The following is a 17,297-nucleotide window of genomic DNA, read 5'->3' as shown; positions in this document are numbered from 1 at the left end:
CTCCGGAGGACTTTCTGATACAATAGTTAGGGATTGGGCTCCCTGGGGAATGTTTACTCCTCACAAGTTTCCAGGTGACAGTGATGATGCTGATCAGGGAGCACACTTTGAGAACCACATCTTCAGGTGAAGAAAACTGGAGAAAGAGAGACTGTAAAAATGAAAGCAGGGGTAGAGGTAATAAATCCCTTGACAAAAGATACTCTCCGGATATTACTTCCTTATTAAAAGACTCAAATTTGGTAGAAATATGAGCAGCAGTGCCTGGTACTAGTTTAGTTATACTGCAGATTAAAGCAGTGAATGCATTCTTCCTCTACAAGAGTCCAAAGAGGGTAACAAAATTAGAAATAAAATCTACTAATTGTCATTTTCTAATTAATGACACAGCCTGGACTATACGAGTGATATCAAAGCAAAGTGATTTCAAAGCAAAAAGATTAAGAAAGAGCAGCCCTATTTATTTTCTATTTTCTCTCCTGCTCTCCTTTTCTTCCCCACCCTGCCCTCTTCCTTCCACATGTCTTAAGTACTCAATATATATATACAAGGGACAATGCTTGGTACAGGGAAATGAGAAGTAAATAAGACACAGTCCTTAACTGATAAAGTATACAAATATAAGAAGAGAAAGGGAAGACTTTCTTCTTGATCCATGGCAGATCTATAGAGCATTTACCATCTGACAGATTTACTGCAGAGAGCTCGGAGGATTTAATTGAAGTGTAACCTTACATATCTTCAAAATCCCTAGAGTACTCTGAACAGAACCTCATTAAATGAACTAGGTTTTCCAGCAATGTAAATAATGTGCTTCTCTCCAGTTAGACTCTTGGAGTCCATTCAAAGTCTGATTCTAAGGGTGAGTTATGGTCTTTCTTAGGAATGTCTAAAATTATAGACCACAATGAATTCCTTTATTTATTTGACAAACAGCTATTGAACACTCTGTGCCATTCATGGAGATATTTATAGTCGAATATATGGGTTTGGAACTCAGAGGGGAAGCCAGAGGTAGAAAGACAAAGTTGTAGCTATGCTCATATAAATGTTCACTGAAGTCAATGAATTTTAATAATCATTGATTTTAGTAATATTTTATGGGTAGGCAACAGTGAGAAGAGAAAGGGCCTAGGATAAAGCCTTGAGTGGTTCCAGACGTACAGACTGAGCAGAAAGAGCAAAGCAGCCGGAGTGAGGAAGAAAACCCAGAGAAGGTGGTTGTGAAAAAAAACCAAAGGAGTTCCAAAAGTTGGTCAAGTGAGATGCAGTCAACAGAAAGCTTTTTCCGTTTGTTGCTGTGAGGATGTTGCCTTTACTGAGAGCAGTTTTGGTGGGGCTGGGTGGAGCGGGGTGGAAGCCAGATTGGGGAATGCCCAGGGGTGCCGGGTGATGAGGCTGGTAGACAGCGGGGTAGAGCAGTCTGGCTCTTCAGAGGGGGAGGAAGAGATCGGTTTTTTCATTTGATTTTGTTTTTTCTTTGAAAGTGAATTTGAATACTATTTAAATGCTGACAGCAAGGTAAAATAGAGAAGTTGTTGAAGATACAGAGGAAAGAAGGGTTAAAAAGATTGTGGAAGGTTAAGAAGAAGGTTGAAGGTGAAGAATTCAGGAAATAGAAAGAAGCATTAGGCAGAGGAGGGAAGATGTCACATCTGAATTGAAGTAGGTGAAAAGAGCTGGGCTGGGCTAAGTGTGCCTGTGTGTGAAAATGAGGAACCCAGTGCCTAGCTCATGGCAGGGGCTCTGAAAATGCTTGAAGTCACAATGATGCTATTGAAAATACCTCCTCTTATATTGATATTTAAAGGTAGAGTGGCGGTATATTTACATACCATCTACTTCTTACTTTTCAGTGGCTTTTAGAAATATTAGTTCTTTATTTTTGACAGAAGAGTGACATATCTGACAGGAGGTGGTTAACTCCAGGTTTTGACAAAGCCCTTGGGCTCGTTTTTAGCCTAAGATGTCATTATAAAGGAAGGAGGAATCCCTGTTCTCTAGAAAGGATGTTTTTAATGTGTTCAAGTGTGAGAAAAGATTTCCAGGTGTCGTCTGTGAGGAAATCTCTGAATCATGCTAAAATGACATAAAACATTTTTTTTTTTATTTATAAGAAGAAAAGTGGGTCATTTGTTCAGCTCTCTGGCTTGAACAGAGATCAAGGTATCGTTAACATACCTAAGACAGGGACTTCCCTGGTGGCGCAGTGGTTAAGAATCTGCCTGCCAATGCAGGGGACGTGGGTTCGAGCCCTGGTCCGGGAAGATCCCACATGCTGTGGAGCAACTAAGCCCGTGCACCACAACTACTGAGCCTGTGCTCTAGAGCCCGAGAGCCACAACTACCGAGCCCACGTGCCACAACTACTGAAGCCCACATGCCTAGAGCCCATGCACGGCAACAAGAGAAGCCACCACAATGAGAAGCCCACGCACCGCAACGAAGAGTAGACCCCACTCGCCGCAACTAGAGGAAGCCTGCACGCAGCAACAAAGACCCAATTCAGCCAAAAAATAAATAAATAAATTTATTTAAAAAATAAAATACCCAAGACAAACTACAACATGAAAAGACTTCCCAGAGTAATTTTACAATTATTTTCTAATTCTGAAAATAACGCTAGAATGATAAAATTAAGCTTGTTTATTATATTATCTTCTCTGAAAAGAATTAGAACTGATCAGTTACACCATTTTAACCCCCCTCCCCCAATTTTTGTTTAATATCTTAGATTTTTCCTCTTGAGGAAATCTAAAACTTTGGTATTATATCTTATAAAAGCCTACCATCCAAAAAAAAAAAATAGAAAAGGTTTTAGGTACTTTGTGCTAAATTAATGATTCTTGTCAATTTAATATTACCTGAAATGACTGAATCACAATTGAAAAATGAATTTAATGATGTACAGTGTAATCATATATGCAAAGCAATTAGAGACTATTATACCATGATAAGGAATGGTTGGCATTTCAAAATAAAATTTTAATTGGAAATAGCTTCAGTTTTTAAGTGCTAAATCTCAATTTTCATGTTACTCATCACACGTTATTTTGTATTTTTTTTAATCTGGTAAATTGGAGATCAAAAAAGTCTTCTCTAAGAGGTGAATAAGGACAAATGTTCGAAAACAAAGCATGGATAAGGCAAAGTAAGCTAGAGAAACAGACCAAAAAAAACAACAAAATAATGATTAAAACTGCAAAATAAAATGTAAAATAATTTTGCCATAAAAAAGTGAAATGAAAAAATCCTCTCATTCACTGAAAATAAAATTAGCTAAGTTATGTTGTAAAACAAATAAGAGCTACCATCTCTTACATGCATCTCTTAAGAGCAAGGCCCTTTATAAGCATTGCTGCTAATTTTCAAGGCAGGTTTGCAATGGAGGGTACTATTTTTTCATTTGAAAGAAGAATAAACTTCAGCTCAGAAAGGTTTAAAGACTTGTTCTGAGCCACATACCTAATAAGTGGCAGAGCAAAATAATTCAACACAAGAGAATCTAAAATTATTGTTATTATTCCAAAGCTCATGATCTTTGAACTATGCCCTTTGAGCTCTTGGATGAAAAGAGAACAGTCCTTGATTTTGCTGGAGGAAATCAAGAACATTAATGAAGATTTTGACTTAGAGATAGATGGCTCTATGGTCAGTCCTACATTTATGCCAGGAAGGTGATTACTTACAATACATATCTGACGACTCTTGGAAGAAGAATCGATATGTGAGAACAGTACCCCTCTAGTGAGATGCAATTGTCATCGTTGAATTTTCTTGTTGGTACTAAGGGCTTAACCTCTGGATATAGCTTTGGGAACCTTAGGTGAAATAGCAACCCATTAGCAAAGAGCAGGGTCTTAACAATGTTTCCATATAAGGTCCTGACCCTTATTAGCACAGGGTCTGTAGCACACCTCTAAAGTATGTGAATGAGGTTTCTCGAAGCCAAAAGTAACTATCTAGAGGTTTAGACACCCCTCAGACCTTCCCAGCTTCCCCCAAGACTGAGGTAATTGGGATCTCACCACTCCCAGAAATTCATTCACAGCTCCATCTTTGCTAGGCTTCACATAAAAGAAATAGAAAACAAGACAGACAGATTGTAATGGGAACAGAAAAACAAGGTTTGGGATGAGATGGAGGATACCAGGCTTTCTGGGAGAGGGAGGAAGACACAAAGAAGGAGGAGGAAAAGGAGTGTGAATAATCCCAAACAAACTGCTTACACCTCAGTTTTGCCTACTTTAGGAAAATGGAACATTTAATGTCCTGGTAAGTAATCTGAGATAATGTATGTAAAGGACCTACCCATAAAATGCTAAGTTCATAAGAGGGTTTCTAAAATGATAGCTATTAGTATTATCATCATCATCATCATCAACATTATTATGTATGAAAATCTGTAGGTTGTTATACGTTGTTATTCTAGATGACCTTGTGTTGCTGTCTCCATTTCAAGCACTGTGAATTGCCTAAATTTAAAAAAGTTTTTTCTTTTTATTTCTTTTTATTTTTTTAAAGGAAATTCTGGACAAAAAGGCCAGAAGGGGGAAAAAGGGAGTGGAAGCGTGCTAAGTAAGTTTATGGTTTCTTGGTTTTTTTGTGTGTGCCTTTGTAATAAACAAGCTTGTGATAGTGGTGGTGTGGGCTTGAGGCAAAGGTTGAGAACTTCAGTGTTGATCCATGGGGATTCTCTGGAAGTCAGCCACAGCTTTCTACAAATAAACTGTGCTAACTGGTGTAAAACAAATAGATTAAATTATACTACTCTAAATCTCATTACCCATTTGTATTTAGTTTTTGTGATGAGTGTAATTTTCTAAAAATTTCACATAGAAAATTGTTCAATTTTCAAGCCAATTTCAATCTGCTGAAAGAGAATCAAGCTTATGAATAGAAACAATACAGCCTCCCTACCTACTAACTGAAATAACTGAAATGTTACATATAGGAATTTGAACAATCTAAGAACAGGCTAATTCTCTGACAGCTGGGGTATTTTTGTGTGTTTTGTTTTGTTTTGATAAAAACTTGAGAAGGTGGTATTCGATATCCCAGACCTTCAAAACTGCAACAGAATAGATTTCACAACAGGGATCTCTGTGGGTGGAATGCTGACCTCATGTTCCAATGTAGAGAATCTGTACATTGGATCTTGAAAACTAGATATTAGATAAGATATCTTCAGTAGTCACAGTGCCATAAGTCATTGGTTGTGTGTCTAGGCCAAATCTACCAGATATAATGAAAGGATTTTGAAAGGGAATGAGGAATCCACACTTGATTTCTCAGAAACCAAGCGTTCCTCCTCTGTGTTCCTAGTTGGAGCTGCATGTAGTGTGTGTGTGTGTGTGTGTGAGAGAGAGAGAGAGAGAGAGAGAGAGAGAGAGAGAATAAGTGATACACACACAGCTATCATAATCTTTACCCATCAAGGGTCTGTTTTAGGCAGATTTTCACAAATCCTTTAATGGATCCCCAAATCTAGCAGTTTTCAGTTGTAATTATTGTTTAAAAAATGCAGTCCCAGTTTCTCTGTCTTAGTAAAAATAATTATTTTTACCTCATACACTGTGTTGATGCCACATTTAGGCAGCTTAGGGTCACCATTGTGAATGCCAGCCATTTAAGTGTGGTGTAACCACATGATGCTTTCTACAGTTGTTTTCATAAGTGTTTGCATTGTTGAAGTGTGTTTGCCCCTAAATTGAACAACACTGAGTATTGTGTGTCTCCTCAAAGTGCTTTAGTGTTAGTCAATGATTATTATTGTTGTTATTATTATATTAAGATAATAGAAACAATAGGAAAAATTCTCCTTTGTGTCCATTTATTCTTTGATGTGATCACTTTGATCTGTTGTTTTACTTTTTATTCCGTTTCTTCTCCTTTCTCCTTGTCACTCCATTTATTTTCACTGAACTCCTGTGTAACTCTTCCCTATCTGCATGTTTATTTCTATCTTTATCTCTACCTTTATCTTTGATTCTTCTTTATCTCCTTTTCTCCTTTTCCTGAGACTTTCTCTGAGCTTCTTAACCTTGACTCTGGTTAAGCTTGGCAAATAAGGGACACCTTTATTTTGTAGCCTGTTAATCTAACACCCACACTGTCTTTTGTTACCTGAGGTAATCAAATGCTTTGAATTTTTTTTTTCCAGATACGTTCAGATATGTTTTCAGTTACAGATATTTTCGTGGCTGTTTTGAAGTTTACGTGCTTGCTTTCTTTGAGGAAGTATTAAGAGAGATTTCTGTGTATAAATGTGTGTGTGTGTACATAGCCTCCAGATTCCTCTCCACGTACCCAGCCCCTCATGGAGAGTATATAATTCCTTAATGTTTCAAAAAGACAGAAAGAATCAAATACAGAAACATCTATACAGTGTGTTCTGTTTTCTCCTTATTTAAGTTAATATGCCAATCATCTGCTATGGCAGTGTGTGTGGCTCTTTTCTCTCAGTGGCTACACACTATTCCATTATATAGCGCTACCATAATTAGCATAATGTATCATTCAGTTCCCTAGTCATGAACACTTGATGATTTTTCTTTGCTTTAGCTTGGCTTTAAGAAACAGTGCTACATTCAGCACTCTTTTACATGATCTTGTGAGAATATTTTTTAATAGAGAATTTGCTAGCAGTAGAATCAATAGTTCAAAGGTGACGTGCATTTTACAATTTGATGGATTCTTACAAATGGCTTCCAAAAGGTTGTGCCAATTTGTTCCCTGTGAAAGTGCGTGATTCCCCACATATTCAATTAATTCTGGTATATGAAAATTTATATTGAATTATTTTGCTGTACTTTTAGAAAATATTTTTCAAGCATGATTTAAATATAACAAAAGTAATCATTGATTTCCTCTTTTATTTGTTTTTTGGTTCAGCTTTTTAGAATTAATTTTTATTAGAGTGTAGTTGATTTACAATATTGTATTGGTTTCTGCTGTATAGCAAAGTGAACTAGTTATACATATAGATATATCCACTCTTTTTTAGATTCTATTCCCATATAGGTCATTACAGAGTACTGAGTAGAGTTCCCTGTGCTATACAGTAAGTTATTATTAGTTATCTATTTTATATATAATAGTGTGTATATGTCAATCCCAATCTTGAAATTTATACCCCACCTTCCCCCTTGGTAACCACAACTTTGTTTTCTACATCTCTGACTCTATTTCTGTTTTGTAAATAGGTTCATTTGTACCATTTTTTTTTTTTTTTTTTTTTTTTTTTGTGGTACGCGGGCCTCTCACTGTTGTGGCCTCTCCCGTTGCGGAGCACAGGCTCCGGACGCGCAGGCTCAGCGGCCATGGCTCACGGGCCTAGCCGCTCCGCTGCATGTGGGATCTTCCCGGACCGGGGCACGAACCCGTGTCCTCTGCATTGGCAGGCGGACTCTCAACCACTGCGCCACCAGGGAAGCCCCATTTGTACCATTTTTTAAGATTCCACATATAAGCAATATCATATGGTCTTTGTCTTTCTCTGTCTGACTTACTTCACTCAGTATGACAATCTCTAGGTCAGTCCATGTCACTGCAAATGGCATTATTTCATTCTTTTTTATGGCTGACTAATATTTTATTGTATATATATACCACACCTTCTTTATCCATTCCTTTGTTGGTGGACCTTTAGGTTGTTTCTATGTCCTGGCTATTGTAAATAGTGCTGCAATGAACATCGGGGTACATGTATCTTTTTGAATTATGGTTTTCTCTGGATATATGCCCAGGAGTGGGATTGCTGGATCATATGGTAGTTCTAGTTTTAGTTTTTAAAGGAACCTCCATACTGTTCTCCATAGTGGCTGTACAAATTTACATTCCTACCAACAGTATAGGAGGGTTCCCTTTTCTCCACACCCTCTCCAGCATTTGTTGTTTGTAGATTTTCTGATGATGCCCATTCTGACTGGTGTGAGGTGATACCTCATTATAGTTTTGATTTCTCTAATAATTAGCGATGTTGAGCATCTTTCATGTGCCTCTTGGCCATCTGTATGTCCTCTTTGGAGAAATGTTTATTTAGATCTTCCACCCATTTTTTGATTGGGTTGTTTGTGTTTTTGATATTGAGCTGCATGAGCTGTTTGTATATTTTGGAGATTAATCCCTTGTTGGTCACTTCGTTTGCAAATATTTTCTCCCATTCTGTGGGTTTTCTTTTCATTTTGTTATGGGTGCCTTTGCTGTGCAAAAGCTTTTAAGTTTAATTAGGTCCCATTTGTTTATTTTTGTTTTTATTTTCATTACTCTGGGAGGTGGATCAGAAAAGATCTATCACATCTGGCTGTGATTTATGTCAGAGAGTGTTCTCCCTGTGATTTCCTCTAAGAGTTTTATAGTATCTAGTCTTATATTTAGGTCTTTAATCCATTTTGAGTTTATTTTTGTGTATGGTGTTAGAGAATGTTCTAATTTCATTCTTATTTCCTCTTTTACATATGTGTCAGGACCAGCATAACTCCCTGATCATATTAGGGCAGGCCCCTTTGAAGATCAGGTGGGTTGGGCGGGACACCCTGTGCTACCATCTCACTAAAAGGACCTTCACCTCTGGACAAGTCACAGCACAACTGATTCCAAGATCCCTTTGTGGCTCCTCCAAACAACCTTGGTTCCCGAATGGTGCCTGGCTTCCGCATGCCTTCCTCTCCTGGTCCTTGGTACTGTTTGGCTCTCTGCTCCCTTGCTCATACCTCTACCCACTCTAGCACCCCACCATCACCACCGTCCTGAGCTGGGACGCCTCCCAGGTACTGACTGGCAGGCTGTTCCTACCTTCCTCAGAGCTAGGCCAGGAGCCCTCTGCCACCCACTCATCTAGTGTCTTCTGAACCCATCGGGTTCCAGGAGAAATCTCATGGATACCGATTATATGTGCATTCTCTACCCTCAAAAATACCAGTCTCAACCAGAGATAGGGATGCCCTAAAAGAATCCGTTTGTTCATTCAGCATATGTTTATTGTGTACCTCCTGGAGCTGGACTAAACTGCTTATAAGATAGCCATTGTCCCTGGACTTCCTGAACTAATTGTCCCAGGAACACATAGACGTGGAAACAGGCAGTTATATAATAGAGCAGAGGTATATGGTGGGAAGGAACAGGGCTCCATAGGTGTTCAGAGTAGGTCAAGATTTTTTAATTCCTTAGAATTTTAAAAAGGTAAATTGACTTTGATTTGCTTAGTTTGCATTTATGTCTTCTTATTCTCCAATTTATGGCATATTTGTTTTCAAGTTTTATAGTGAGGTCTAGTGGAGCTGGGGCAGTTCATTCAATATTTTTGAACCAAAAAACAAAACTTGTTTCCTTAAAATACCGAGCTGTTTCAAGCAACAATATTTTGATCATAAAAAAAAAATGCTGAAAACAAAAGATGAAATTGTTTTAGTCTAAAAAGGTCTTTTCACCAGCCTGCTGCATTTAGTATCCTTGGTAAAAGCACATGTAAAAAACAAAGTTCCTAAGTGTGCTAGTTACGTTATTGAATAAAAACTGTAAAAAAAAATTTTTTTTTAAACACAACTCATTGTACTTCATGCTTTAAATATCCAGTATAGATCCTGGAGAAAAACAAATATTTCAGTAGAACTGGAGATATTTTGTGTAGGTGAAGAAAGGGCTGACAGTGAGAAAGGAGAAAATGTAAGAAAAGGCAAACTAAAAAAGGGAAAAATGTGGGATTCCATGTTAGTTTTGAATGTCTCTCTATTAATCAACAGATTGAATTTTCTCAACTCTCCTTTCCTTCAAGGTTTAACACATAGTCCCAGGATTCACAACATTAATGTTCTAGTAGAATTCTCAGTAGTGTCCCTATGTGTGTCTCCCCACTTCCATTCATTCCCCAGTGAAATGGGCATCGTATTGCCTACCTCACTGGATTGTTGTGAGGGTCACATAAGATATTGTGTGTATGCAGATGCTCTGTAATACTATAAAGTGCTTTACACTCATAAGGCATAGTTCTCAGTGGTCATGGTCTCTCTGAACTGGAGCTGCTCTTCCTCGCTGGTATAATGCAGACATTTAAAATCTGTAAGCAGGACAGGAGTGAGAGCCAAATGAAAATGCAAGAAGCTAAATAAATGCCATGGACAAAAAGAGGTGCTGGAGAATCAGATAAGATTTTACATTAGATAGAGCAACGCAAGTATGACCAGATCACAAATCAATGAGTTTGAGCCGAGCAAAAGAGCATAAGTTATAAATAAAAGGAGTGACTAAACAGAGTGCACGCCAGAGGCCAGAAGCTGTCAACAAAGGTCAGAACAAAATGTCAGGCTAATAAAACGGGAGTTCCAGGCTCTGAGGAACAAAACGTGAGCCCAAGCCGCTGCTGATGAAAAAGCTCCGAGAAGTGTTGAAACAAATTAGAGTTGTCAGTGGTACTCTGGGTCTGTGCTGGCTTGACACCAAAGTCTCCAGGAAAAAAAGGGGCAGAGAGGAATCAGATCATCCTCAGTAGTAGCAAACTGGCAACGATGACAAGCCAGTTAAAGCAAACATCTGAAGATGAGTTGTATCTCTTTGCCTGTGGTTTAATTGGGTAGGACTTCCTACCCCATTCTGTACCGGGGAACAGGCAGCACCTGGGAGCCCTCTTCTTCTGCAGCAGTACTTGGTCCACACTTGCCACTGACGGCCCTGATCCCAGGGACCCTGGGGGACAATGCCAGGGGGTTCGGTTCACCAGTTATCTGACACCCCAGACTGCAGAGGGATTCTTAAGTGTGTCAAATACGAACCTGAACTTTCCAAATTAGGGGAGAAAGGCTTTTTTCTTTAGACAGAAGTAGAAGCTGAAATGCCCAGTTCAAATGCACAAATTACACCAAATTTAATAACATATAATAAAAAGAAAACAAGTCTGCACCAAGTTCTAAAGCTTGTCCTAATAGTTTGCTGTGTTCTCACCCTAACTTGAAAGCGTATGTGTTTCAAGCAAACAGAATTCCAGCCATACAATGAAATACTTTGTGTGAGGTTCTGTCCTCAATATACCAATTACTAATGTGTCATTTCTTAGTGTTTTCTACTGTGCTTTTTACCCAATAAGACTGTAATTAGGATGTGAATTTAGAGTAAATGTCTTATTTTGAAACTCATACAATGATACGAAGTATCTGTGTGTCTTTCATTTAATTTCTGCTGAGGGCTCAGCACAACCTTAAATGAATTCTGGTCTTTCTCTAAGCATTCAGTTGACCAAAGTAAAGGCATCTCTTCCAAACATGAAATAAGTATAATAATGAGCTTTTAGAAAATATTTACTCTCTAATGCAGGGACTTTAATGCGTTATCTCATCTGATCTTCAGAAGAGCCTTTGAGGTAAGTCCTATCATCATTTCCATTTTATAGATTAGAAACTGAAGCTCACCACTAAGTGGTAGAACAGAATCACAAAGCCTGGTGTATTGATCTCCAAAGTCCCTATTTGTAACTGTGACTCCATTCAACACTCCCACAACTAGCTTTATATATTTTTTATATATAAATACCACAAATATGTCATACGGAAGGTGTGGAGAGAGAAAGAAGGAAGGGAGAGAAAGAGATTTGTAAAGAGCAATTTGGTTTTCTAGAATGAGCCTAATCATTGAAAGACCTTAACATAAGAGTTCTTACAATATGAACTCCATTAGGTCAAATTCCCCAAAAATATTCTCAATTAATCTCTGTTAGTTTATGTTTCTTCCTTCATATCCCATTCCAGCCATTGCCTCCAGTCTCTTCCCCCAAGTATATTAACTCAGAAACATAGTCTTTCTAGAATGCTTACCTAGCCTCCATTATTGTATTGAGAATTACTCATATGCACAAGGGGAAGAAGCTACCTGCTAATATTCTATCTTTATTTCAGTAACTGGCTCAATTTGAACATTTTTTTTTTCAATATAATGTGATTGCTTTGATGTCCTCTTCTTTTATTGTGTCTCTTGTTTAACTGCACTGTCCTTTTCTCAGTAGCCCAGCTAGGCTTCAGCAGAGCAGAGTGTGCCTGAGCAGTGTTGTCTCCAGCTAACTTAGACAAATGCTGCTCATTCTTGACAGTTATGTGGTGTTTCAAGCTTTATATGATTCCATAAATGGGCACTAAAAACATATAGTATTCCATTAACACAGTACATGTGTTCCTTTGTAGTACGTATAACTAATATGTCTTGTAAATTGAAATAGAGATTTAAATCAGCAGTGAATCCAGTGATTAGCACTGGTCCTGTTTAGGAGTTATCTCAGCTGACTTACAGCCTGATTCTCACAAGAGCTAATGAGACGGAAGAAAAAAAAACATCAATACGATTCCAGCCAGGTCTTTTGCATTAGCAAAATTTGAAATTCCTTCAGTTATGTGCCGGAATTCAGATAGAGTAGAAAGACCCAACACGCCACTCCCCATGCCTCCACAACCTCGGAGGACCAAATGGCTTTTTTCAGAGAACCAGGTCCTGGCTTCCTGTTCTGCAGTACATGTAGTCTTACACTAATACAAGATTGTTTCTTTTGTTCCAATTCAAGCACTTTCCGAACATAGCTTATAGGTTCCAGCCTTTTTTTTGGCCGCACCTGGTGACTTGTGGGACCTTAGTCCCCTGACCAGGGATTGAACCCGGGCCCTCGGCAGTGAGTGCATGGAGTCCTAACCACTGGACCACCGAAGTATTCCTGGTTCACAACCTATCATTTGCTCCCTTAACCTGGCTTCTCTGGCCATGCATTGCCCTACAATGTGAGTCTCAAGACGAGATTCCCTAGAACAGCAGTTACTTGCTTGCACATGAAGTGTCCCAGAAATATCTCCCACTGTGGCTTAACCTACAGGTCCTGACCCTTTCCTGGGGTACTACAGTTATTTTCATCCCCTGCTTCACCTGAATTGTCACTCATATCCTGCTTAACCCACTGCGAAGTAAGAACTTTTAAGTTATAATAGATTTACTCAATATCATCTGAGGTTTAGTACAGTTTATTTTGACGCAACACATTCTCAGTCTTTTAATTATTCAGTCGCTGAACTATGGGTGTTCAGTGTCATCATGGTTAACTTTGCTAAGTCACTAATTTCCAGTGTAACCAAATGTCTACTACCCAGCTATTCTGCAGTCCTCAAATCTTGGGGGGTCAGTTCTTTAATATTGAAATAAAATTGTTTGAGCACCAACCTCACATTCTAAGGCAATTCCAGTGCCTCCTGTCTGAAGTAGATTGACGAAAATATGGAAAAATTATATTCCCCATGTCTCCTCATTCAAATCCCTGCCACGGCTGTGATAGTGGGTTTAGTAGGGTTTCTAGAAATTCAAGTGCTCCTGAAACCTCAGGATGTGACCTTATTTGGAAGTAGGGTCTTTGCAGGTGTAGTTAGGCTAAGATGAGGTCATGTTGGATTCAGGTGGGCCCTAGAGCTAACAACTGGCGTTTTTATAAGAGGAGGCCACAGAGACATGGTGAAAAGCTGGAGACAGAGGCAGGGATTAGAGTGATTCGGTTACAAGCCAAAGAACACTGAGACTGGCCGGAGTCATGAGAACCTAAGACAAGGCAAGGAAGGATTTCTCCCCAGAGCCCTCAAAGAGAAAACAGCCCTGCGGACATCTTGATTTCAGACTTCTGATCTCCAGAACTGTGAGAATAAATTTCTGTTGTTTTAATTTGCTGCACAAATTGTGGCCATTTAATATCGTAGCCCTAGGAAACTCACATGCCTATGCATCTGTGATCGCTCCTTTCCCTCCACGTCACTCATTCCAACACAGCACCACACCTCTCCTTTCATTTGAGGATGTTCCCTAGCTCCACCTGGGGATCTAAGAGAATTTTACTGAAGACTTATTCATAACAGGAAAATGTGAGCAGAAGAGTCTACAACTTTCAAGTTGAAACTTAGACTTTACTGTGTCGAAATTCCTGGCTAGATTAGACTCCATATTTTCCTCACTGGCCACTCTCCTCGGTCTCTCCTGTGCCATCAAAATACTTTGCATACTCGTGCTCCACTGAAATCTTCTCCCTCTGGTTTCTCCTCTTTACCCTGTTTGGGGGCTTCCAGAATACTTGTTTTCTTTGACTGCTGGAGTAAGATTCAAAATCTGTTAAATTATTTTTCCAAGAAATTCAGCCTATTTCTCCAAACATCTGATATCCAGTGTAAAAAAATAATAATAATCAGTCAATCTAAGAAAGAAATGGAAACTTTTATTCGGGTCAAATTTGAGGATTATAACTCAGCAAGAGCATCTCAGGTCTGAGAACTGTTCCGCCCATTAGAAGTCAAGGCACAGTTATATAAGTTTTTTGAGGCAGAGGGCTGTACATCAAATGATGTATTATTGACAGTTTACATAATCCAGATCTAAGGGTCATCGTGGTAAGTCATGTGATCCCGTACATGATCAAGAAGGAATGTTATCTTTGAAGGAGTTGTCTTGCTAATGCTAGGAGAATGTTGTTCTTTATGGTTGAGCAGGTATTTCTGCTGATGGGGGAGGTCTGGTCGATGCATAAGTCAGATACACAATGCACAGTAGAAGAGAGAGTGGAATCCAAAGGGCAGAGAAAATTTTTTTATGTTTAAATTTTTCTTGTCTTGCCATAAAATGAGTTTTATTTCACACCAGGATGTGCCTTTCATAGTTAAATACCTCATTAAGCTAATTACCTTAAATTAAAAAATCAGTTCCCTTTCTAGAGGAATTTTGCCATATTGCAAGGACTTCTGGGTCAACTTGCAACCAGACTTTTTAAAAAAATGTTTGTTACATTTGAAACTCAAATATAATAATTACTATTGAGTAATAAATTTAACCCTAAATCCTAATTCCAATAAATGATACCAAAAAAAGAAAGCATGACCGTGAGGTAAACAATATTATAATAATTGAAATGAAATGGCTACACTCCTCAAAAGTCATTTTACATTTTAACCTCAGTTCTTTACTTCCACTCAAGTAGCAGTGATGGACACAATGCAAAGACACCCCATAGTCCACATTCTTCCTGACTTCGCTTTTCAAATTAAAATTTTGTCTACTAGAGCTTGTTGCAAGAAAGAAAGTGGGGCACGAGAGGATGGTCACGTCCCAGGTCTCGCGTGAGTCCGTGGGACTACCACCAAGTGTGGGTTCTTGGCTTTGCGCAGAAAAGAATGCAAGAGCGAGCCATAGTAAAGTAAAAGGAGTTTTATTCAGGGAGATACACACTTCATAGACAGGGTATGGGGCATCTCAGAAGGCAAGAGTCCCAAAAATATGAGTGGTTAGTTTTTATAGGGCAATTGCATAGGCTAATGAGTGGGAGGATTATTCCAACTGTTTTGGGGACGGAGCGGAGATTTCCAGGAATTGGGTCATCGCCTACTTTTTGGCCTTTTATGGTTGGCCTCAGAACCGTCATGGTGCCTGTGGGTATGTCATTTAGTATGCTGATGGATTACAATGAGTGTATAATGAGGCTCAAGGTCTAGTAGAAGTCAACTTGTCCGCCATCTTGGACCTAGTTGTTCTAACCAGTTTGTTGTGTCTTCAATGGCTATGTCATTCTTTTAAGGGTTGTGCCCTGACCCCTTCCTGTCTCAAACATAGTAGATTCATAATAGTTTTTCCTAACTTTCAAGAAAAGACTTGTATATGAAGCATTTTTACAATTTATTTTGGGCTCATAGATGGCTCCATCAGTGTCCCCATGAACATGGGACTTTAAATAAAATAGATTTCTTCTTTAAATAAAATAGATTTCAAATATAAAGAAAAGAAGGAAGAACATTTACAACAAATAGCTAATACATAGTCATGTACACACCACCCGCATTTTAGAGGTGTTGTCCTTTTACCATACGGACTACACATATTTCTCTTTTAAGAAATATCATGTTAACTAGCACAGATGAAGCCCCATTTATACCTGCCTCCCTTGCTTTTCCAGGTTAAACTTCTGTCATGGAGTTTACATGTGTCTTTCTATTCGTGTTTTTATATATTTACTACATATGTATGTTTGCATAAATGATAGATGGTATTATTTTCTGTGTTTTATATAAAGGACATTATACTATATCTCTCATTCTGAGCTTGTTCTTTCCCTCAATTTTATGAATTTCAGCTTAACTTGAATCATAGACCCTTTAAAACAGTGAGGACATCAGTGACTATCTGGCCACCACTTATTTTAATTAAATTAATCTTAGTTTTAAAAATAATATAATTTCAGAAAATAAGAAAAAGATTTTATATTCAATTTCTGCCCCCTGTACAAAATTACTTCAATATGCTTGGATACTTCCTTCTAATCTTTTTATATATCAATTTTTTTGGCATATTAAAATGAAACATTAATGTTAATATAGTCACTTAAATTTTATATTATCATTTTTCTCTATTTTCTATATGATTCTTTTGACAGGAATGTTTAATGAGTCTAAAACTATCCATCTAATGTATACTATAATTAATTTAGCTATTCCTCTATTCCGAGATATTTAATATATGTTTTACTTCCTCCTTTAAAAATAAGCCTTCAATAAACAAAACAATAATAACTAGTGAACTTGTTAACTTTCACTATATTTGAAGTTATTTTCTCAGATTAGATTAGAAAACCTTTGTAAATTATCTACTCTATTATTTATTTTTTGTCTGGCATCTTATAAAAATACGAATGAGCTATTTGTGTAATAAATATTTTATATATTTTAATATTACACACAGGCTTTTAAAAATATATAGAAATTATCAATACTCTACACTTTCCTCCAAATCTAGGGAATAAGAGTAAGATTGCCTTTAGAAAGTTAAACTGCAGTGAATCAGAGCAGAGATATGGCAAACCACCTAACTTGATGGAATATATTAACATATATAAAGAAAAATGTGTTAAGCAAAGAGCACTGGCCAAACCCAGAGGCAAAATCTCATAGCTATGTCTCATTGTAAGTTAATAAATTAATTAAACGAATAATTCACTGATTGTGATTTGACTTCTTGTGCAGATTGCCCACAGAGAGAAAATGGCCTTGTCAAGTAGTTAAAAATATTCCCGTTTTTGAGGCAACTACCTTTCTGGTTATAAATTGAATTGACATTTAGTCCTGAGAGTCTGTTTAACGTTAGTCTGCCACTAAGAGATAAATCCTCTAAACCTACAAATAATCAGGTGTTGGAATATGTGAGGTTTCTGATCAGACCCTGCCACCAGACCGGTCCACCTTGGAGGGCTCTTCGTGGACAGCCACATAGTTTTTTCCTATAATAGACTCATGTTTAAATCAACCTCTCCTTCG

At 38.0% G+C, this 17,297-nt stretch overlaps 1 protein-coding gene across 3 annotated transcripts in view; it reads left to right on the top strand.

Moving 5' to 3' along the window:
- Window positions 1-17,297, top strand: part of MSR1 (macrophage scavenger receptor 1) — a 126,286-nt gene that overhangs the window by 94,265 nt on the left and 14,724 nt on the right. For all 3 annotated transcript variants that reach the window (XM_049704251.1, XM_049704252.1, XM_004277168.3), the window contains one exon: window positions 4,525-4,578. In XM_049704251.1, coding sequence (XP_049560208.1) covers window positions 4,525-4,578 — 54 coding nt within the window. The remainder of the gene's footprint in view (window positions 1-4,524; window positions 4,579-17,297) is intronic.

Source organism: Orcinus orca, chromosome 21 (genome assembly GCF_937001465.1).
Source record: "Orcinus orca chromosome 21, mOrcOrc1.1, whole genome shotgun sequence".
Taxonomy (NCBI): Eukaryota; Metazoa; Chordata; class Mammalia; order Artiodactyla; family Delphinidae; genus Orcinus; species Orcinus orca.
The sequence above is the reverse complement of the archived record's forward strand: the minus strand, read 5'-3'. Positions and strand labels throughout refer to the sequence as shown.